The sequence below is a fragment of the Notolepis coatsorum genome (genome assembly GCF_963971535.1).
Source record: "Notolepis coatsorum genome assembly, contig: SUPER_1_unloc_1, whole genome shotgun sequence".
NCBI lineage: Eukaryota > Metazoa > Chordata > Actinopteri > Aulopiformes > Paralepididae > Notolepis > Notolepis coatsorum.
In genome coordinates this window covers 360,676-381,306 of record NW_028174886.1, presented here as the reverse complement: position 1 = coordinate 381,306, position 20,631 = coordinate 360,676, and the positions used below count along the sequence as shown (strand labels likewise).

Below are 20,631 nucleotides of genomic sequence, written 5' to 3'. Positions count from 1 at the left end.
CCATTACCGTATATGGTTAATCGGGGCGTTTCTGGTATGCAAATACGTGAAAGCGTGCACGAGCCGCGGCGCAGAGCCAAGGTGGGATTCATCATGACAGGTGTGCGTAGAGCCTGCGTACGCACGTGTGATGAATCCCGACTTCCCTGTGCGTACACTAGTTCTACATTCCGTGCTTACGTGTGGAAATAGAACATGTTCTACGTCCACATTGATGAATGAGGGCCCTTGTCTTTAGGGGGAGGGTGTGACGACCCCCACTCTACCTGCAATGGGGAGTCTTCTGACTCAAAGAGCAGGTTGGAGTGGGTAGGTCGTTACCCCAATTTGAATCACCTGTGCAGTGCAGAGAGCTGCCTGCACACACAGTATATATGTTTCCCTTGTCTAAACCCTTCTGTCTGCTTCTCCCATCTGCTTTTCCACTTCAGACACCACAGGTTGTATCAGCCATCAAGTGAACCATCTTGGGATCCTTATCCATTCTGATACATACCTATTTGTTTATGCTTTTGTTGTTTAATCAATTATTGTTTTTAGATAGGATTAAATAAATCATTGTTGTTAAATTGAACTCTCATGTGTTGACTTCCTTTATATGACAAACCTCTTCTGGTTCGTCATAACACCTTCTCCCTCAGTGCACGCTGACCTCTGACCCTCTGAACACCTTCTCCCTCAGTGCCCTCTGACCGCTGACAGCTAAGTACCTTCTCGGCTTCCCGCCGCTGCGTCCTACTATCGCGTGTTTCACGTATTGCACGTACAAAAATAAACATAAATCTTATAATAGAGGTGCACCACATTTCAATACAAAACATGTACTATGAAGAACGCATACTCATTTTAACATAAACATAATATCATAACAAACATAACATGATCTTATTCCTTGACATGAGAACCTATATCTCAACACATACAGAGTGAGGGTGAACGATTAATCGATTTTAAATCGAAATCGTGATTTTTTTTTTATTTTAATTATTTTAACCAGGAAGTCCCATTGAGATAAAAGATCTCCTTTGCAAGTTGTTGTTATTGTTGCAGGAACGGTTTGGGAGAGGGAGGTAAGGGGTTTTAGATTGTGTGTTGTGAAGTTTAGACTTCAGAGAGGGAGAGTAAAGTACAGAAAAAAGTAGGGCTGTCAAAATGAATGCTTTAACTTTGGAGATTCATTTAAATGAATTAAAGCATTAAAATAAATTAATCTATGGAGCGAAAAATCTTCAACGTTCTGAACTTTCAGCAGTATATTTGCTTGTTCTTTTTTTGCATCGACTCATGCACCTTTTTGAAAATCATCTGACATCGAACACATTTTTGTTGTTAATATGATTTATATTACTATTAAAATACTATTAAAATAGTATTTGAATCTAAATATACTTTCTTTGTGTTGATTTTACATTAATTCCATGATTTTACTCAAGTAAATATCTGTTACAAGCTTTGGTCTTAAATCGAAAAATGCTATTTTTAATCTAGATTAATTACAGAAAATTGTGAGATTAATTAGTTAATTTTTTTTTAATCTATTAACAGCACTAAAAAAAGGTACTGTTGGGTACCGGTATCGATTCCCAGGTAAAAAGAAACATTTTCAGGCTCTGTGTCCCGAACAGACCCACCGTGACTGTAGGCCAGATGCAAGCCGCATTTTACAATAAACCTCTGTGGGGCTGCTTAAAAAAATAATTATAATCGAAAATTTTATCGCAATCGCAATATCTGTCAGAAAAATCGCAATTAGATTATTTCCCAAAATTGTGCAGCCCATGACACTACACATACAGTACTCACTTTCATTGGTGGTGAACTCACTGTCCCGGGCTTTGACGGATCGCATGAAATCAGCGGCGACTATCATTGGCGTGAAGCAAATGTCACAGTCATATTTCCTCACCAAGGACCTGAACGCCAACCTGAGGGATTTATCAAGACACACAATAATGAAAAGCAGGCAAACCTCCATTACACAACATTGATTTCCAAGCGTGTCTTGTGATTGGACAGGAGGTATGCCGTGATCACTTATAATAATAACTAGGGATGTCCGATATTATCGGCCGACCGATATTATCGGCCGATATCGGCAGTAAAATGTGATATCGGAAAATATCGGTATCGGTTTAAAAAAACAAAAAAACAATAACAATATTTGTTATATATATATCCAGTGAAATTATTAGTTACCTGAAATTATTCCGTTTTTTGGGGGGGGGAAACCCTGCATATATCGGTATCGGTTGATATCGGTATCGGAAATTAAGAGTTGGACAATATCGGAATATCGGTATCGGTAAAAAAGCCAATATCGAGCATCCCTAATAATAACCACAATATGCGGCAACACAACCAAAACCGGATTCTTTAACAGTGTGCATTTTTGTGTGTGTTTAGAGGCAGAACTTAAAAGATTTGATGTAAATGGTATGTTTTTGTTAATAAGTGTTAAATAGCCTTCTAGCTTAAATAGCATTCTGACAGCCATTACTGATATAGAGTGTCGGTTGTGTGATGGTAAATGGTTAACCTTCTGTCGTGTGGCAGTGAAAGGGTTAACCTTCTGTGTATTGTCGCAGTGAAATGGCTAACCGTTTTCGTAGTGCAGCAGTGAACGGGTTAAAATGAGTGTTAAGTAGTTCTATATTCCAACAGCCATAACTGATATAGTGTCTGGTCAGTAACGTGGGTCTCCCAGTCCCTCTGCTCTGCAGTAAACAGCCATCACTGATATAGAGTGTCTGGTCAGTAACATGGGTCTCCCAGTCCCTCTGCTCTGCAGTAAACAGTCATCACTGATATAGAGTGTCTGGTCAGTAACATGGGTCTCCCAGTCCCTCTGCTCTGCAGTAAACAGCCATCACTGATATAGAGTGTCTGGTCAGTAACATGGGTCTCCCAGTCCCTCTGCTCTGCAGTAAACAGTCATCACTGATATAGAGTGTCTGGTCAGTAACATGGGTCTCCCAGTCCCTCTGCTCTGCAGTAAACAGCCATCACTGATATAGAGTGTCTGGTCAGTAACATGGGTCTCCCAGTCCCTCTGCTCTGCAGTAAACAGTCATCACTGATATAGAGTGTCTGGTCAGTAACATGGTTCTCCCAGTCCCTCCGCTCTGCGGTAAACAGAAAATAAATGTTCTGGTATCTCGTTCTTACTTTATCCAATCAAGAGAGAGAACCCTAGATATTTGAACTTCAAGTTCAATAAATCTTGTTAAGCCAAATTATCTTACTGCACTGGCAGACACAGACGCAGATTTTTTGCAGGGGGAGTTCTCCCTCCTGACTGGATGAAGTGAGAACAGAAAATATATTTTCTGTTTACTGCAGAGTGGAGGGACTGGGACACCCATGTTGTTACTGACCAAACACTCTATAATACTAGTGATGGCTGTCGGAATGTAGAGCTATTATTTTAACAACTGTATTTTCAACAAACAAAAAAATACCACTTATAGCACCTTTAACACTTTCAGTGCCACTCACGAGATTTCTCTGTTTTTTTTTTAGGTGGTTGCATGCCACTCACGAGATTTCTCGGAATTATTATTATTATTTTTTTGCGATCTGAAAAATTATTGCATCACCCGAGCCTACCCGAGTATAGCCGAGGGGCGCCGGCGATCACTGTGGAAAAAAGCGCCCCCTGTCGTCTCCCAGATGACATAAGTGATTTTGGAATGGACTCAATGAAAATGAATGCGGAAAAAAATCCGGTACTCCACATTTTCCAGTTCACTGATCCAGCCGGGGTTACTAGAGTTCATTCTGGAGCCTCAGATCCCCGCGGATTGATTGATTGATTGAAAACTTTATTAACAGATTGCAGAATGGGTACAATACAGTACAGCTCAATACACACAATTGTTAAGGGGATGCAGACCAGAGAAAGTCTTTCGTCTTGTTTACACCAGGGTCCCCCATTTTCAATTCATCAGGACATATATGACATACATGACATACAGATAGTCAGTACTGCTACATCTATACATTTATGACATACCAGATTTGCAAATACAGTACTGTTTGTGATACAGAAGGAGTCAAGAAAAGGGAGTATATACATTTGACGTAGAAACTGTACATTGGAGGAGGTTGGGTGGGGGGGGTTGGGTACACTGGGATATTGACAACCATACTGGGTAATTTACATTGGAGGTGGTTGGGGGGGGGGGGGGGGGGCACACTGTATAAACAAGCAAAACTGTACATTGAGGGGGGGGGGAGACTCTGTACAAACAAACAAAATTGTACATTGGACTATTGACAAAACCATACTAGGTAAATGACTGTACATTGGAGGGGGTTGGGTTAGGATATTTACAGGGGCCAGTGTTGAATTGCAGTCTCCCGTAGGTGTCTCTTGAGAGAGGTTTTGAAAGTGGGTAGTGATCCACATTCCTTTACAGCTTTGGGTAGGGCGTTCCACATTGATGTGGCATAATTGCGAAACGTGTTTAGTCCCTTATTTGAGCCGAATCTGGGTTTAACATGATTTGTGGAGCTCCCTCTGGTGTTGTGATCGTGGTATTCACTGACCTTTGGGAAGTATTTTGCCATGTACATGGGTACCTTGGTCGTGTAGTGTATCTTGTAGACCAGGCCCATTGCAAGTTGCTGTACTCTGTCATCTACTCTAAGCCATCCTAGGTTGTCAAAGTGGGCAGGGGTGAGGTGGGTTCTAGGAGTAAGGTCAAGCAGTAGTCTGACCAGTTTGTTTTGAGATGTTTGTAATTTTGTTTTTAGCGCCTTTGAGGTGCTTTGGTACCATGAGGTGCAAGCATAGTCGTAGTACCCCTGAATGAGTGCTCCTGCCAGAGTCTTCAGGGTATTCTTGTTTACCAGAGAGGAGATCCGGTACAAGAATCGAGTTCGTTGGTTGACTTTTTTTATTACATTGGATGCCATTTTGTCACAGGAGAGATTAGCCTCTAGGATGGAACCCAGGTAGGTAATTTCATCTTTCCTTGTGACAATATTGTCACCCACTGTAACTGAGAAGCCGTCGGTCTTGCTGAGTTTGTTATTTGAACCGAAGAGAATGGACTCTGTTTTGCCCATGTGTAATGATAGTTTGTTATCAGCGAGCCATATGCAGATTCTGCCTAGTTCCGAGCTGAGGGTTTTTTCAACCTGTAACTTGTTCTTGTCAGAGACCAGCAGGGCTGAGTCGTCCGCAAACAGGAACAAGTTGCAGTCACAAGCTGACGACATGTCATTTGCATAAATTAGGAACAGTAGCGGTCCTAGTATGCTTCCTTGTGGAACACCACAGCTCACTGTGAGAGGGGGGGATAGGGTACCGTTTACCTCCACCATCTGTTCCCTCCCCTCAAGGTAGGATTGCATCCAGCTCACTGATAGACTATCAAAACCAATTGCTTTTAGCTTGTCAATCAGAATGGAGTGATTGACCGTGTCAAAGGCCTTTTGTAGGTCCAGCATGACCATGCCGCAGTATTTGCCTGCGTCCACCTCTTGTTTGATGTGGTCATTCAAATAGAGAAGGCATGTGTCAGTGGAGTGGGATGTTCTGAAGCCAGATTGGAATTCGTAGATTAGATTCTTTTCCGCTAGGTACTTTTCGACCTGTTCGTAGACTATTTTTTCCATGACTTTCGAGATGGAGGTGAGAATAGAAACAGGGCGGTAGTTGCCTGGGTCTAATTTGCTGCCCTTTTTGTGCAGAGGGGTCACCCTCGCAATTTTGAAGTCCTTGGGGACGTGTCCCTGTTTTATGGAGAGGTTTATTATGTGTGTGATGATTGGGGTGATGGCGGCTGCTGAGTCTCTGAGGAATTTGGAGGGGATGTTGTCATGGCCAGTGGCCTTGTTAGGTTGGAGGGCGCTCAGTTTATTGAGTACCTCATCTGTTGTTACCATTTCCAGCTTGAAGTCGTCCTTGCGGACCCCTAGGTTTTTGTAGTAAGCTACTATGTGTTCTACCCCATAAAGCCCTGAGTGGGAGGGTAGTTTGTTTACCAGTGTTGTGGCTATGTTTGTGAAGAAAATGTTTAAGTAATTGGCTATATCCAGCTTGTCTGTGATGAGCGTGTTGTCCGTTTTTATGTTTGTTTGAGAATCTGGTTTTAAGTTTTTTACTGCATCCTAGTTGATTATTGAGTAATTTCCAAAGTTCACGTGGTTTGTTTTTGTTTTCCTCAGTTTTGTCATTGATGAAATTCTTTTTTGCAGTTTTGATCATGGAGTTTACGTCGTTTCTTAGTCTGTTTCTTTCTAGTTTGAGTTCAGTCACGTGGGCTTGGAGTTCACTGCTCGTGCTTTTAGTAAGCTTTGACTGACTTTTACGAAACTCAGAGCATTTTTTGTCTCTGGTTTTCATAGCGGCCAGTATTTCGGAGTGCATCCACGGCTCAGCGCGATTTTTTACCCTGGTGGTTCTTAGGGGGGCCATGTCGTTTAGTATTGTTGAGAATTTGGTTTTGAAACCAAGCCATGTTTCTTCAACCAGTGTACCATTGAGTTCATCTGACCAGTCCAGGCTCTCCAGTTCAAGGTTAAAGGCCTCGCTAGAGTAGGTTTTGAGGTCTCTAGATGTGACTGTTTTGTGGCAGCCAGCCTTTTGTTTTAGTTTTTTGCGGGTACAGAATATCATATAATGATCACTTAACCCGCATGCTATAACCCCTTTCTTGGAGATCTTGGACTTGTCGGAGGTCAGAATGAGGTCAATGGTAGTCTGAGTTGATTCACATACACGTGTGGGTTGGGTGATTAGCTGGCTGAGGCCGTGCAGATCACAAAACCTACTGAATGACTTGAAGACGGGTGCATCTTTTCGTTGCATATCCGTGTTCCAGTCTCTCTCTTCTACTGTATCGCGTTGGATCCATACACGTATCGATTTTTTCGAATGGTGATCAGGAATTGGAATATACCAGTTGGATACCATCTGATGTCAGGTAAGGACTCTATGTTATCAGTGGTAGGATAATCAGAGTAAGTTTGATGAAGTTATAAGCTGTTTTGTGAAATGTCCTCTTTCGGTTTCTATGTAAAAGTCCGTGAGGAAATCAACGGAGCGATCATCAGTGCGCGGCCGTAATGTGCGTGCGTGCACGTATAATATTGATCATCTAGCATTTATTTGAAAACGATTCATAAAAAGGCCGACGAATATCAACGTTGTGGACAGGGGAGGAAACTAACTTTTTGGCTTACCAGCCAAACAGATTTTTTACCAGACAAAAAAAATCGCTAATTGTGATAATTACTTCTTTGTATGTCTTCGTCTAAATAGATTTTCAATCATAGTAAAATAATCACACCGTGTCTCTACTCTTTAAAATATGTATTAGCATAAAACATTAATCTCTACTCTTCACAATATTAGCATAAAACATATTAACATGAAAGAGGTATCTATTCTGGACTGGGTTGGGCTGAACTGGGCAGTGAAAGATGCTGGGTTGGACTGGGTTGGGCAGTGAAAGAAAAAAACCGAAGTATGTTGTGAAGTGTATAGATAGATGTGAAATATATAGATGTAGCAGTAGTCTATCTGTATGTCATATGTTATGATGAATTGAAAATGCCGTACTGTATTGTACCCATTCTGCAATCTGTTAATAAAGTTTTCAATCAATCAAGTTAACTTTGAACCTCGGTTGTCAAGCCTCGTCAATGTTGTGTATGTATCTGGGTAGGCACACTGTGCCTTTAAGACAGCACGGTGGTCTTACGACAGTACCGTCAAGTGTTGTGATAACGTCAGTTGGGTTGGTGTGCTGTTGTACACAGTGCACTGGTTGAGCTTAGCTAGCCCCTTTCGTGACTGCGATGTGCAAGCCAGGGGCTTTTGAGCATGAAATAAAATGTCTAACCTTACGTCGTAGTCCGGTGCTTTTTTGGAAACATTATAGTCATAACAGATACACCTAGCTGGCTGCTTTGAGCACACGGGCCTAACGTTAGCTAGCAAGCAGCTATCGCTAAAACTAGAAGCTAACCACTGTATACATTTCCAGTAGACTAACATTACACCTCTGTGATTTAAATGTGTCCTTAGTAACTTATACTCGAGGGTTGTACTAGGGTTGGATGCAGTTCCCCGTTGGTCAGTCTGTCTGTTTTCCATCTTCTGCTGTGTTTAACGTTATCCGTTTGAGAGTGCTCCTGATGGCTAGCCTAGTAACGCAGGACTTTTATCATTATATGTCCGTGGGTTGGCCAGTACTGCGCAAACTTTTATTAAACATTATATGCACTGTCAACTAAAGCGAGCACTCAGAAGACGCGCACCGTTTGCCAGTGCAGTGATTGCAGAATGTTTTTTTTTTTGTATACTCGCCAGACTGGCGAGTGGTCTTCATGAATCACTCGCCAAACGTAAAAAATACTCGCATTTGGCGAGTAAAGTGGCCTAATTTCCTCCCCTGGTTGTGGAATATTCCACTAAAAGACGATTTTCATAGAATGCTCCAGAATTAGCTGTTTTTTATATCAAAACGGGGGCTTTTCTAACTGCTCTGAAACGGCAACGACGCGATAAAAAAACAATCTGCCTTCACAGCACTGACTGGAAAATAGTATTTGATAATGCGATGGGCAGATTAGACACATAGCCATAATTTAAAACATAGTGTAACTGAGGGGTACAATTCCCTGACTGTATTACTAGATATGATACTTACTACCACTACCTTTGTACTTAATATTCGGCCACCCAGTACACGGCATAAATATATTATGATGAACACTGTCACGTAGATGAAACGGATCCAACACAAATGTACGAATTAGAAATAGGTCTTTATTTCTACACAGCGATGGTGTGTAGAGCAAGCACTTAATCAAATCAATCACATTTATGAATGGGAATTAGTATGCACTTTTATGGCAAGAGTATTCGTCGGTATATCAATAGAGAATGTCCAATCTCTGAAGGCGCAGGTGGTACATATACGACCTGGAATAGTTTAAGGAATAACAGCAATGATACTTTAATGATTATATACTGGATACACTAGGGGGGGTTAATCCGGTCGCTTGTAAGCCGACAGGAGTAGGAAGGGGGGGGGGGGGTAGAATCCGGCTGCCTCATCCGGCCAAGGGTATCCCAGGTGAACCCACTGTAGTGCCGTTCAATGCGCCGGCGATCCTTGGACCACAGATGAAAGCAGATGGACTCTTTGTGGGCCGGCTTCCTCCGGTCCACGGAGGAGAGACGTGAAGCGACCTCGTCTTGCAGAGCGTCTCCTCACCTTGCGTCCTCTCCAGGGGGGGGGGGGTTCCAACACACGGCAGTGTCGGGGGTCTTTATCCATGGAATAATCAATGTATACAAAGCATAATCCGTGCCTGGGAAGGCGGGCTGTCGTCGGTAGAATAATCCGGTATACAGGTCCACTCGCTCGTCGGCTCTGGGGCTCCTCGGGTGCAGCTTCACGTGGGGTCAACCACCCTGGATAAGCAGCCAGTTCTCTGCCCGAAACGATGGGGTACTGACTACGGTAGTATTCTCACCGCACGAAGCACTATATATTAACAGACTATTATTAGCTTAATAGACTACGTCCAACTCGACGATATAGTGCCAAATATGACTATTCAAATATTAATATACACGATGTCTCAATACCGATGGTAGGCGAACTTGGCCTTACTCCCACACGTGGCGTCGCGGGGAGGCTTTACGTCTGTGACTCTATTGGAGGGTGAGAAACTGGACTGAAAAGAAAGTCCTACTTTAGTAGCGCAGTATATATACGCACTATGAACAAATAGTCCCATTAGTGGTGCGGTAGCCAGATTCCTACGCGGAACTAGGACTTGTTCGTACATGTGGAGCGGTACGTTTGAACTGGGTCTGAGGGGTATGGCAGCCTGGCACCAAGGTCTCGACCAATAGTAGAATGGAGACTATTATGGGATGTTCAGTAGGCTAGAATGGATATTCAATGCATATTGTACAAGGAATATACAAGGGATATCAAGGAATATTAGAGAATATACAAATACAATTAAATATATATATATAAATAAATATATATATTCGGTTTAATCTGGCCCTTCACAACACATAGATTAGGCGATATTAACGTTAACATTGGCGCCGATGGTGGCATTCAAGCGGTAAAATGGAAAACCAGGCGTTGCGCTGAAAGTGTTAAGAATGTATACCTATTTACATGCAAATTAGCATTTTATTATAGCGGTGCATTGAAATGCTGATTCAGCATTTAACTGTTATTCCCAGAAAATCTGTCATCATAGTCACCTGTTCTAATTTCAGTTAAGCTATACGACATCACAGAATAGCAAGCTAGTCGCTTCCCTCTTCATATTTTCAACAGTTCCAGCAACACCCTGCTACATACAGTACACCACACCCCTGGGATCTACTGAGTCCAACCACAATCTTCTACAGAAGGGAGACCGAGTAGCTCCTGTGAAGCAGTCGAGTATTAAGTGCCTTGCTCAAGGGCTGGCAACTATCTGTATTTAGTGTGTGCGCTTATTTCATAGCACACCTTTATTTCAACTTGTGAGACACTGGGGTTAGTTTACCCTCATTTACAGCGACGACAAGCTTACAAAACAAAGACACAGTTAATAGGAGATTAATACATACAGGCACAACAAATACGAATAAACAATATAAGTATTTAGGGTCAGTTTGGAGGGCATTCCAGCAGGTGTTGGAAGCATCAAAGGAAAAAGCAATTTTAGGAAAACTAAGAACCAACCAGTCATTTGAACATGTAGAATAGGTTCCAAGATTTCATTCCAACTGTGTTGTGATGTAAGGGAGACGGTTACCAATAAGGGCTTTACTAAAAATAAAAAATAAAAAGGATTCCCATGATAGTTAAACCTTTATACCAGAGAAGGCTATCTAACCTTTTCATAAAGGACACAGTGGTGGGTGTCAGACATACAGTACGTCTGTCATCACCAGTAATACATCTGAGGGCACAATGAGAGACAGAGTCCAGAGAGATGATGCCACCATGGTCCAAGAACAAGATCGATAAGAAAACAGCTTCACCAATCCTCTCTCTACTGATCACGGGGAAGCTGGATCTATTTCTGTACAGGAAGACAGTTTTCTGTAGCAGTTTACGATGATATATATATATATATAAGTATTTCATCATAATAATCAACACTCCTGGCTCTGGAGAAGAACAGCAGTATATGCATTGAGGACTCGATTTAAGATTGATAAAACAAGAGTCCTTCCTAAAAGATGACCTAACCCGATTTGATTGATTGATTGAACATTTTTATTTAACAGATTGCAGAATGGGTACAATACAGTACGGCTCAATACACACAAGTGTTAAGGGGATGCAGACCAGAGAAAGACTTTCGTCTTGTTTACATCAGGGTCCCTCATTTTCAATTCATAGTGACATTTATGACAGATAGTTATGATGAATTGAAAATGGGGGACCCTGATGTAAACAAGACGAAAGTCTTTCTCTGGTCTGCATCCCCTTAACAATTGTCTGTATTGAGCTGTACTGTTTGTACCCATTCTGCAATCTGTTAATAAAGTTTTCAATCAATCAATCAATCAATCAATCAATCAATCAATCAATCAGTCAAACAGTAGTTACACTGTTTAGTAGTTACTGGTCTGCATCCCCTTAACAATTGTGTGTATTGAGCTGTACTGTATTGTACCCATTCTGCAATCTGTTAATAAAGTTTTCAATCAATCAATCAATCAATCAATCAATCAATCACACTCTACATCGATCTTGTTGTCAATATATGAATCGTTTGTAGTAAATGTAGAGTTATAAGGTGAGTCTCTCCAGGCTCGTTGAACTTACTTTGAATACCGAACCATGGGGGCGCAGATCTTCAACACTTTGCCTTTTTCGAACACGTCCATCACATTATTATTAATATTAGCGTTATTATTACTACTGGATGATGTCTTCATCGTGTCCTCCGTCCACAGAGAGCGGTGTTACAGAAACAGGGCAGCTGAGCTAACAACATACCTTAACACGATGACAGCTACTGAGTGATCTAGCTGTAGTTATTAGAGTTACTGTTGTTGTTTCATTAGAGACATGTTTATAAACAGCACCAACACGCGGCGCTAACGTGTGGAGGGCGTGTTCTCGCGATAGTTCCCGTCATCATGACCTCTGAACCATACAGCCACGTCATCATGACCTCTGAACTATACAGCTCACGTCGGATAATTTTTTTTATTTATTTATTTTTATGGTTTATTTTAACTAAAGTTTCTGAATATTCACCCAAATAAAAACTATTGACTGATAAGAGCTGAATACTTTGTTTTGCTAGCGAGATAGAAACATCCATATTGTCGAAGTCAACCTCCTGTCTGTCTAATAACTCTCTGTCTAAGTGCATCATGTCTACGGCTTGTTGGGGAAACATGCACTTTAGAATCACCGGAAAGGCTTTCGAAATAGTGAAATGCCACGTTGGCCTCAATATTTTCAAAACAAATGATATGAAAATGTTATGAAATGAACAAGAATGTGATAAAAATATGTAATAAAAACGGAGCTCAACGCAGACATTTGATGATGGTAGAAATCCGTTTGTTTCCCCCAATACCAAGATGGCGGCGGTCTCGTGACGTCAGAGTGTCTTCGAGAATCCATGGAATACAGTTGACGTCACGTATTTCCCTAAACCACTTGGATCCCCCAGAAGCCTCCTCACCAGGAAGTGGAGTGCTGCTGCGGAGAGTCTGGATCCCCCAGAAGCCTCCTCACCAGGAAGTGGAGTGCTGCTGCAGAGAGTCTGGTTGTGTCTTCAGGATGATGGAGGAGGACGAGCTGGAGTTAGCTGAGGATTTGGAGGCTATTTTGCATCTTACTCCTGAGGTGCAATTAGCAATCGAGCAGGTATGTTAATGTTAGATGTGTAGTCAGCTGTTCTCTCTCTCTGTGACAGCTAGCCTTCTCTCTCTCTCTCTCTCTCTCTCTCTCTCTCTCTCTCTCTCTCTCTCTCTCTCTCTCTCTCTCTCTCTCTCTCTCTCTCTCTCTCTCTCTCTCTCTCTCTCTCTCTCTCTCTCTCTCTCTGTGACAGCTAGCTGCTCAGACAGCAGTCCGACATACAGCAGTTTCTTCAAATGTATATACTCTCTTTTTTTTACTCTTTTAGTATCACAAACAGTACTGTATTTGCAAATCTGGTATGTCATAAATTTATAGATGTAGCAGTACTGTCTATCTGTATGTCATTATGTCATATAATAGGCTGTAGAAAAGGAAGATGACCATCTCTCATATTTCCAGCAGGGGGCGCTCGAAGCGCAGTAACGTTAAGTGTCAAATATTTGTTGACATCCTTTATTTAGCTTCTTCCAGGGAGTCAGGCTCATTCTAAGGGTTGTTTGTATGGATAGCAAAGAGTCATCTAATTCATTTAAAATGTAGCGTAATCTCTTGATGAATAGCGTTTTTAAATGCGTACACAGATCTGTAAATCTGTAGGCTACATAGATCTGTAAATGCATACACATATCTGTAAATGAGTACACAGATCTGTTGATGTCTATATCATCAGTTACAAGTTTTTATATGCATGATTTTGTTACACTTCTGCCGTGGCAGAGATCTGCAGCCTGTAGTGATTTACACCGGTGTGGAGATTTGTCTGTAACTCCACCAGTGACTGTAAGACCAGAAGTAGAATTCCTTATTTAAGCTAGCTTGGCATGAGCTGACTTCTGTTTTAGAGGAGCGGAGATATACTGATAAAGCGTGTTCAGCTTTATCAACCTTTTTAATGAATGAACCCCAATCTTAATTTTGGGATTTTTGACAAAATTGACATAACATTATCGCTAGCTAGTTAGATAACACTGGGATAACATCACCATAACAGTAAAATAGACTGTCTTCACGACAGAAAAGTGACAGATGTAAAAAATATTCTCTCAAACCCATGCTCTCTCTGTATAAACAGGCCCTCAAGGTGCTGGACCGAACACCATATATACTTACTACCACTGTCACATCCTCAGCAAGTACAGAATCCTCAGCTGGGAAAACCTGACTAAATACACTGATGCCTGCCTACTGTTCAAGATCTTAAATGGCAAGGCCCCTCCACCTCTCAGTACTTTTGTCAAACAAAAAACATCTCATAATAGGTCCACAGGATCTACCCAGAGAGGGGACTGCACTGTGCTGTTTAGGTCCAGCTCTACCCAGAGAGGGGACTGTACTGTGCTGTTTAGGTCCAGCTCCTTCAGTCAGTCCTGTTTTGTAGTCAGAGCCACTCAGTTCTGGAACATCCTACCAACTGGAATAAGACACTGTGCTACCTACCACACCTTTACAGATCAACTCAAGACCTGGTTATTAACCAATCAAACATATGACTACTTTTAATCAGTTCATTGTGTATTTTATTATTGCTTTTACTATTATGTTGGGTTGTGTTGTAAATACTGTGTTTTACTTTTAATGCTTCTGTTCTAGGTGTATTGTCGGTCTTATAACATCTTGCCATAAGGACTACAGTTGCGAATTAGCCAGCTGGCTAAAACTGACACATTTACAGAAATGTTTATTAATGTGTACTGTCCTTTTTTAAATAAACTGAAACTGAAACTGAAATACATTACTTTGAGATTCAATAAGGAAAGGTAGTTGTATGTCAGGATTTCACACTTATGGCCAGTGGACAGCTTTTTTTAAGCAAGTAAAGTTTGATAAAGCTAAACAATTTTATAATGGAAGTCAGCTCATGACAAAATAATCGATCATCGAGGAAGGCCCAGTCCACCATGGCAAATTAGGTCATGTTGCTTCAGTCCGGTCGTAGGTATAATCTACCAAGATGCAGGACTAATAGACTCGAGAACTAATTTGTCCATGCTGCCATTGTTCTTTTAAATAAGTCAATGTGATCTCATTGTAAATTCTAAACCGAGGTCCTGACTGAATCTCGTCGTTAAAGAACCCTGGCAAAGAGTAGGGGGTTCCCCGACGTTCCTGGCCAAATTCCCAATCAGGTCGTCTCTGACATCAAGGCCACCTAATCATCCCTTCCCCTTAATCGGCTGATATCAATCCCTGTCTCCTGAGCCGTTCAGCCATTGTGTAGTGTGATGTGTGCCGGGTGCCAGTGTATGGCAGCCATTGTGATGTGTGCCGGGTGCCAGTGTATGGCAGCCATTGAGCCTGTATAGCCCAAGGTTGGGTGCTACCAGTGGTGGTGAAGGAGGCAATTTCCACCCTACATTGTGGGGAGCGCTTTGAGTGTCTAGAAAAGCGCTATGTAAATGTAAAGAATTATTATTCATTATTATTATTGTGTTTTTGTATACAGTCTATTGACTCAAAACTCCCCTCAGGGATAATAAAAGACTACCTTGAACCTTGACCTTACAGGTGCTATAGATAACATTCAGCCAATAGATGTCACACTAGACGTCACACACTAGACAATCGGGTGTATTCCACGTGGAGAAATGGGAAGTAGGGAGGGGATACATGCACGCACCATGTAAACAACAACATTCACTTTGGACCCGCCAACATTTCTTAAATTATAAATCTATAAATCAATAATTGAGGGGGACAACTTTTATTCCACACCTCTCTAAAAGCTCTGTGGATGTATTATATATTATATAATATTATAATATATTATATTACTCTACAAAACACATTATCTATAGCACCTTTAAGCAAGATAGGAAGAAGAGGATCAGATTATGTCACAACTTCATGCCTCTTTTGTCAGTAACACCACATGATTAAAAAGCAGTTTGTTTGCCAACCAAAACAACTACAGTCCAATTTATTTCCCAGATAATGTTAAGCTGGAAAATGTATTGTTAGGCACCTACCACCAGTGAATGAAACGGTGTGCATCTGTGTCTTTTTCTTCCAGGTGTTTCCGAGTCAAGACCCACTGGACAAAGCAGATTTCAATGCGGTGGAATACATCAACACGCTGTTCCCCACCGAGCAGGTGAGCCTCACTGACCCCTATAGGCTCGTCATGATAGTCGGTGATACTCGTTGTTCAGGCTATGCTTTTTTTTGTGCCCACATTCAAATAAAGAAACACTAATTAGTAAAATACTAGGCAAACAGCATTATAAATTGAATGTGCGGACAACAGCTATTTTTAGGTTTCCCTTTTGGACGGTATTACTGTCTGTTGATTTATGTTTAAATTAGAATGTAACATCAACTCTGTCTGTCCAACAAATGGATACTAATCATTGAACATGAATTAAAAACCGATGTAGACAGACGGACACAGCGGATAAATGTAACTGCATAAGTGAATCAACTATCATGGAAAACTAAATAAATCATAGAAAATCAAAAAAGCAAAACTATATTTTTCAAGGTGGCCTGGTGGTTAGAGGGACTAACCCCAAACCACAAGGTCATGTGTTGGATCCCTCATAACACCAATGAGTCCACTAGTGATGTGATAATGAGTCCATTAGTGATGTGATAATGAGTCCATTAGTGATGTGATAATGAGTCCATTAGTGATGTGATAATGTGTCCATTAGTGATGTGATAATGTGTCCATTAGTGATGTGATAATGAGTCCACTAGTGATGTGATAATGTGTCCATTAGTGATGTGATAATGACCCATTAGTGATGTGATAATGAGTCCATTAGTGATGTGATAATGTGTCCATTAGTGATGTGATAATGTGTCCATTAGTGATGTGATAATGTGTCCATTAGTGATGTGATAATGAGTCCATTAGTGATGTGATAATGAGTCCATTAGTGATGTGATAATGTGTCCATTAGTGATGTGATAATGTGTCCATTAGTGATGTGATAATGAGTCCATTAGTGATGTGATAATGAGTCCATTAGTGATGTGATAATGAGTCCATTAGTGATGTGATAATGAGTCCATTAGTGATGTGATAATGTGTCCATTAGTGATGTGATAATGAGTCCATTAGTGATGTGATAATGAGTCCATTAGTGATGTGATAATGTGCCCATTAGTGATGTGATAATGAGTCCATTAGTGATGTGATAATGAGTCCATTAGTGATGTGATAATGTGATAATGAGTCCACTGGGGATGTTGAACACGAAAACACACACAAACGATTAACTACGAAGGGGCGGGACTTAGCAAAGGGTGAATTACTGACTGTCTTTTCATTCTCCAGTCCTTGGCCAACATCGACGACGTGGTCAACAAGATTCGTCTGAAAATCCGGTGAGTTATCACTTCTGGTTAGTGAGTTAGACACTTTAAGTGGGTGGTCTGTGTGACTCCTCCCCCCTGGTGTCTCCTCCCCCCTGTGTGACTCCTCCCCCCTGGTGCCTCCTTCCCCCTGGTGTCTCCTCCCCCCTGGTGTCTCCTCCCCCCTGGTGTCTCCTCCCCCCATGTGTGACTCCTCCCCCCTGGTGCCTCCTCCCCCCTGGTGCCTCCTCCCCCCTGGTGCCTCCTCCCCCCTGTGTGACTCCTCCCCCCTGGTGCCTCCTCCCCCCTGGTGTCTCCTCCCCCATGTGTGACTCCTCCCCCCTGGTGCCTCCCCCCCTGTGTGACTCCTCCCCCCTGGTGCCTCCCCCCCTGTGTGACTCCTCCCCCCTGTGTGACTCCTCCCCCCTGGTGCCTCCCCCCCCCTGTGTGTCTCCTCCCCCCTGGTGTCTCCTCCCCCCTGGTGCCTCCTCCCCCCTGGTGCCTCCTCCCCCCTGGTGCCTCCTCCCCCCTGGTGTCTCCTCCCCCATGGTGTATCCTCCCCCATGGTGACTCCTCCCTGGTGCCTCCTCCCCCCTGGTGTCTCCTCCCCCCTGGTGTCTCCTCCCCCATGGTGTCTCCTCCCCCCTGTGTGTCTCCTCCCTCCCTGTGTGACTCCTCCCTCCCTGTGTGACTCCTCCCCCCTGGTGTCTCCTCCCCCCTGTGTGTCTCCTCCCTCCCTGTGTGACTCCTCCCCCCTGGTGTCTCCTCCCCCCTGGTGTCTCCTCCCCCATGGTGTCTCCTCCCCCCTGGTGTCTCCTCCCCCCTGGTGTCTCCTCCCCCCTGGTGCCTCCTCCCCCCTGGTGTCTCCTCCCCCCTGGTGTCTCCTCCCCCCTGGTGTCTCCTCCCCCATGGTGTCTCCTCCCCCCTGGTGTCTCCTCCCCCCTGGTGTCTCCTCCCCCATGGTGTCTCCTCCCCCCTGGTGTCTCCTCCCCCATCCCCTGGTGTCTCCTCCCCCCTGGTGTCTCCTCCCCCCTGGTGTCTCCTCCCCCCTGGTGCCTCCTCCCCCCTGGTGTCTCCTCCCCCCTGGTGTCTCCTCCCCCCTGTGTGACTCCTCCCCCCTGGTGACTCCTCCCCCAGGACATCTTGAGTGTCAAACACAGGGTTCGCACAAGGTCCTTGAAGTGTTTTGACCAAAAACAAGTCAAGGCCTGGCATTCCTTGAAAACAGCCCATTTTTCAACAAGGTGCTTAACCCTTTCACTGCTACACGACAGCCGGTTAACCCTTTCACTGTGACAATACAGAAGGTTAGCCCTTTACTATCACACAACCGACGGCGATGCTCCATCATTAGCATCATTAGCTCCGCGGATGTCGTTTGTGTGATAGTAAAGGGTTAACCTTCTGTCGTGTGGCAGTGAAATGGTTAAAAAGTCCTTGAAATTCAAATCAACATTGAAAGTTTTGTTCTGAATCAAGAAATATATTTTTTTTATCTAAAGTCTAACCAATTATCGGAAATTGGTTTTAAGCCATAAATATTTGATCCGATTTATTTTCTATAAAAACAGCATTTAAAAGTGAATTGTATACTTTTAAATGCCCTTTTAAAATGAAAAAATAGTGCTTATGAAAGTCCTTGAATTTAATTTTGCAATGTCTGTGGGAACCCCCCAAACACTTAATGTCCTGCATTGCGGTGCACTTTTATAAGAGGCACGTCTGCAAGCTTGAGCTGGTACGGCCCAGTAGGTAGGGGTGTCTGAAATTGTTGGTTAATATATAGTTACAGGTACGTTTTGACCCCTTTTTCTTTTAACCTATTTTGGGGGGGTCCTTCATATTTTTGAGGGGGACTTAATGTACCTCTTCTCAATTAGTGTTGTCACTAGGGATGTCCGATATTATCGGCCTACCGATATTATAGGCCGATATTGGCATTCAAATGTGATATCGGAAATTATCGGTATCGGTTTAAAAAAAAATATATATATTTTCTTTACATTTATTTAACCTTTATTTACCCAGGCAAGCAAGTAAGAACAAATTCTGATTTTATTTATTGTCAAAAGTATGCATAATGTTATGGTAACCCTTTAATCACCAAGGACGACTTTAGACGTCATTCCTCGTCATGCGTAATCTGCCAATGACGTCTTACAGCGTCTTTGAGATAAATATTTCAAAAATCTGTCATGGCAATCATATTTCACCCACGGAGACTTGAGACTTGCTGTTGATCTCCTCTCAACTCTCCAACGGTTCAAGACCGCCATCTGGTGGCCGATCGGCGAATCGCCAAAACCGGAAGTGACGCGCCGGAAGTGGTGCTCACCCATATTTCGTCCGGCCACTCGCTATCGCTAGCGGGACTCCAGCTTGATACACTGGATAGCGATCCGTTGCCAATAACTCGATAAACAACATGATTTGGACGTATATATTATTATTAGTGCTGTCAGGCGATTAAAAAAATGTATCTAATTAATTACAGGATTTGTAATTAATTAATCTAATTAATCACATTTTAATCGCATAACCATTTTATGCCTGATATTCTATATTCTATAATCATATTTCAAATTGCATGTGTCCGGATGGCAGAATTCAGTACTGTATCTACAAAACCTTCTGTTTAATCATCTTCCATCTATTAATTTGCTTAGATTTTTCAGGTCTGGTCAATTTGAGCATGGTGTTATTTAGAGTCAAAGACTTTTATTGATATTCTCATTTGGTTCATTACAATTTACTCAAGCCTAGTAACAGACACAGTATTTCTGACACTGGGAATACATTCCCTGAGATCCATAGATGTCCCTAGAATCAGATACCAAGAACATGCAAATGGACCATATTAAAAAAAAGTCTGTAAATTGTGTATTCTACGTTCTTACGGAATGAATGAGATACAAAAAAATTTAACTTTTTTTTTTGTAATACATTTTGAATTATTTTTCATAACGCGATAATTTGCTGTGTAATTAATTAATCGAATTAACGCGATAAACTGACAGCCCTAATTATTATACAACCTGGAAATGGATCGCATATATCAACATCCCATAATGGAGATCTTTCTGCTCCACGCTGATTGCCCAACGCTACGAGGAAGCTGCGGTGAGTTTCAGCGTGTTTGATTATTATTAAACATACACACTGCTCCGATCAACATATCACCCATACTAAATAAATGATTTAACGTCGGCCACGGACTTATAAACCCCCCCCCCCCCCTCCGGTCACCAGCAGATGATGAGGCATGACGTGTAGGACCTTGTACAATTGACATTTTTTATCTGACGTCAATCGGTATCAAACTACATTTGATGATCTAATATATGTATTTAGGGCTATAACTCACGTTCTGCAGAATGCTGCAGAAAACGATAAAAACATTTATACTTTTTTAGACCGTATTTTAGTATGAATATGTGAATGAAAAAGTAGAACGTTGCTACATCCTAAA

The 20,631-nt window shown here is 42.3% G+C and overlaps 2 protein-coding genes across 2 annotated transcripts in view; one reads left to right on the top strand and one right to left on the bottom strand.

Annotated features, from left to right (window-relative positions):
* Positions 1–12,074, bottom strand: part of dus4l (dihydrouridine synthase 4-like) — a 63,559-nt gene extending 51,485 nt beyond the window's left edge. The window contains exons 1-2 of the mRNA XM_084338480.1: positions 11,814–12,074; positions 1,804–1,925 (exon numbers count right to left, since the gene is read on the bottom strand). Of these exons, the coding sequence (XP_084194606.1) occupies positions 1,804–1,925; positions 11,814–11,926 (235 nt within the window). The 5' untranslated portion in view covers positions 11,927–12,074. The remainder of the gene's footprint in view (positions 1–1,803; positions 1,926–11,813) is intronic.
* A 670-nt stretch (positions 12,075–12,744) lies between these two features.
* The window catches only part of LOC311246253 (vacuolar protein sorting-associated protein 53 homolog), a gene marked incomplete at its 3' end in the record, with an annotated part of 43,133 nt that continues 35,246 nt past the window's right edge, over positions 12,745–20,631 (top strand). Inside the window, exons 1-3 of the mRNA XM_084338476.1 lie at positions 12,745–12,872; positions 15,877–15,957; positions 17,146–17,195. Of these exons, the coding sequence (XP_084194602.1) occupies positions 12,786–12,872; positions 15,877–15,957; positions 17,146–17,195 (218 nt within the window). The 5' untranslated portion in view covers positions 12,745–12,785. The remainder of the gene's footprint in view (positions 12,873–15,876; positions 15,958–17,145; positions 17,196–20,631) is intronic.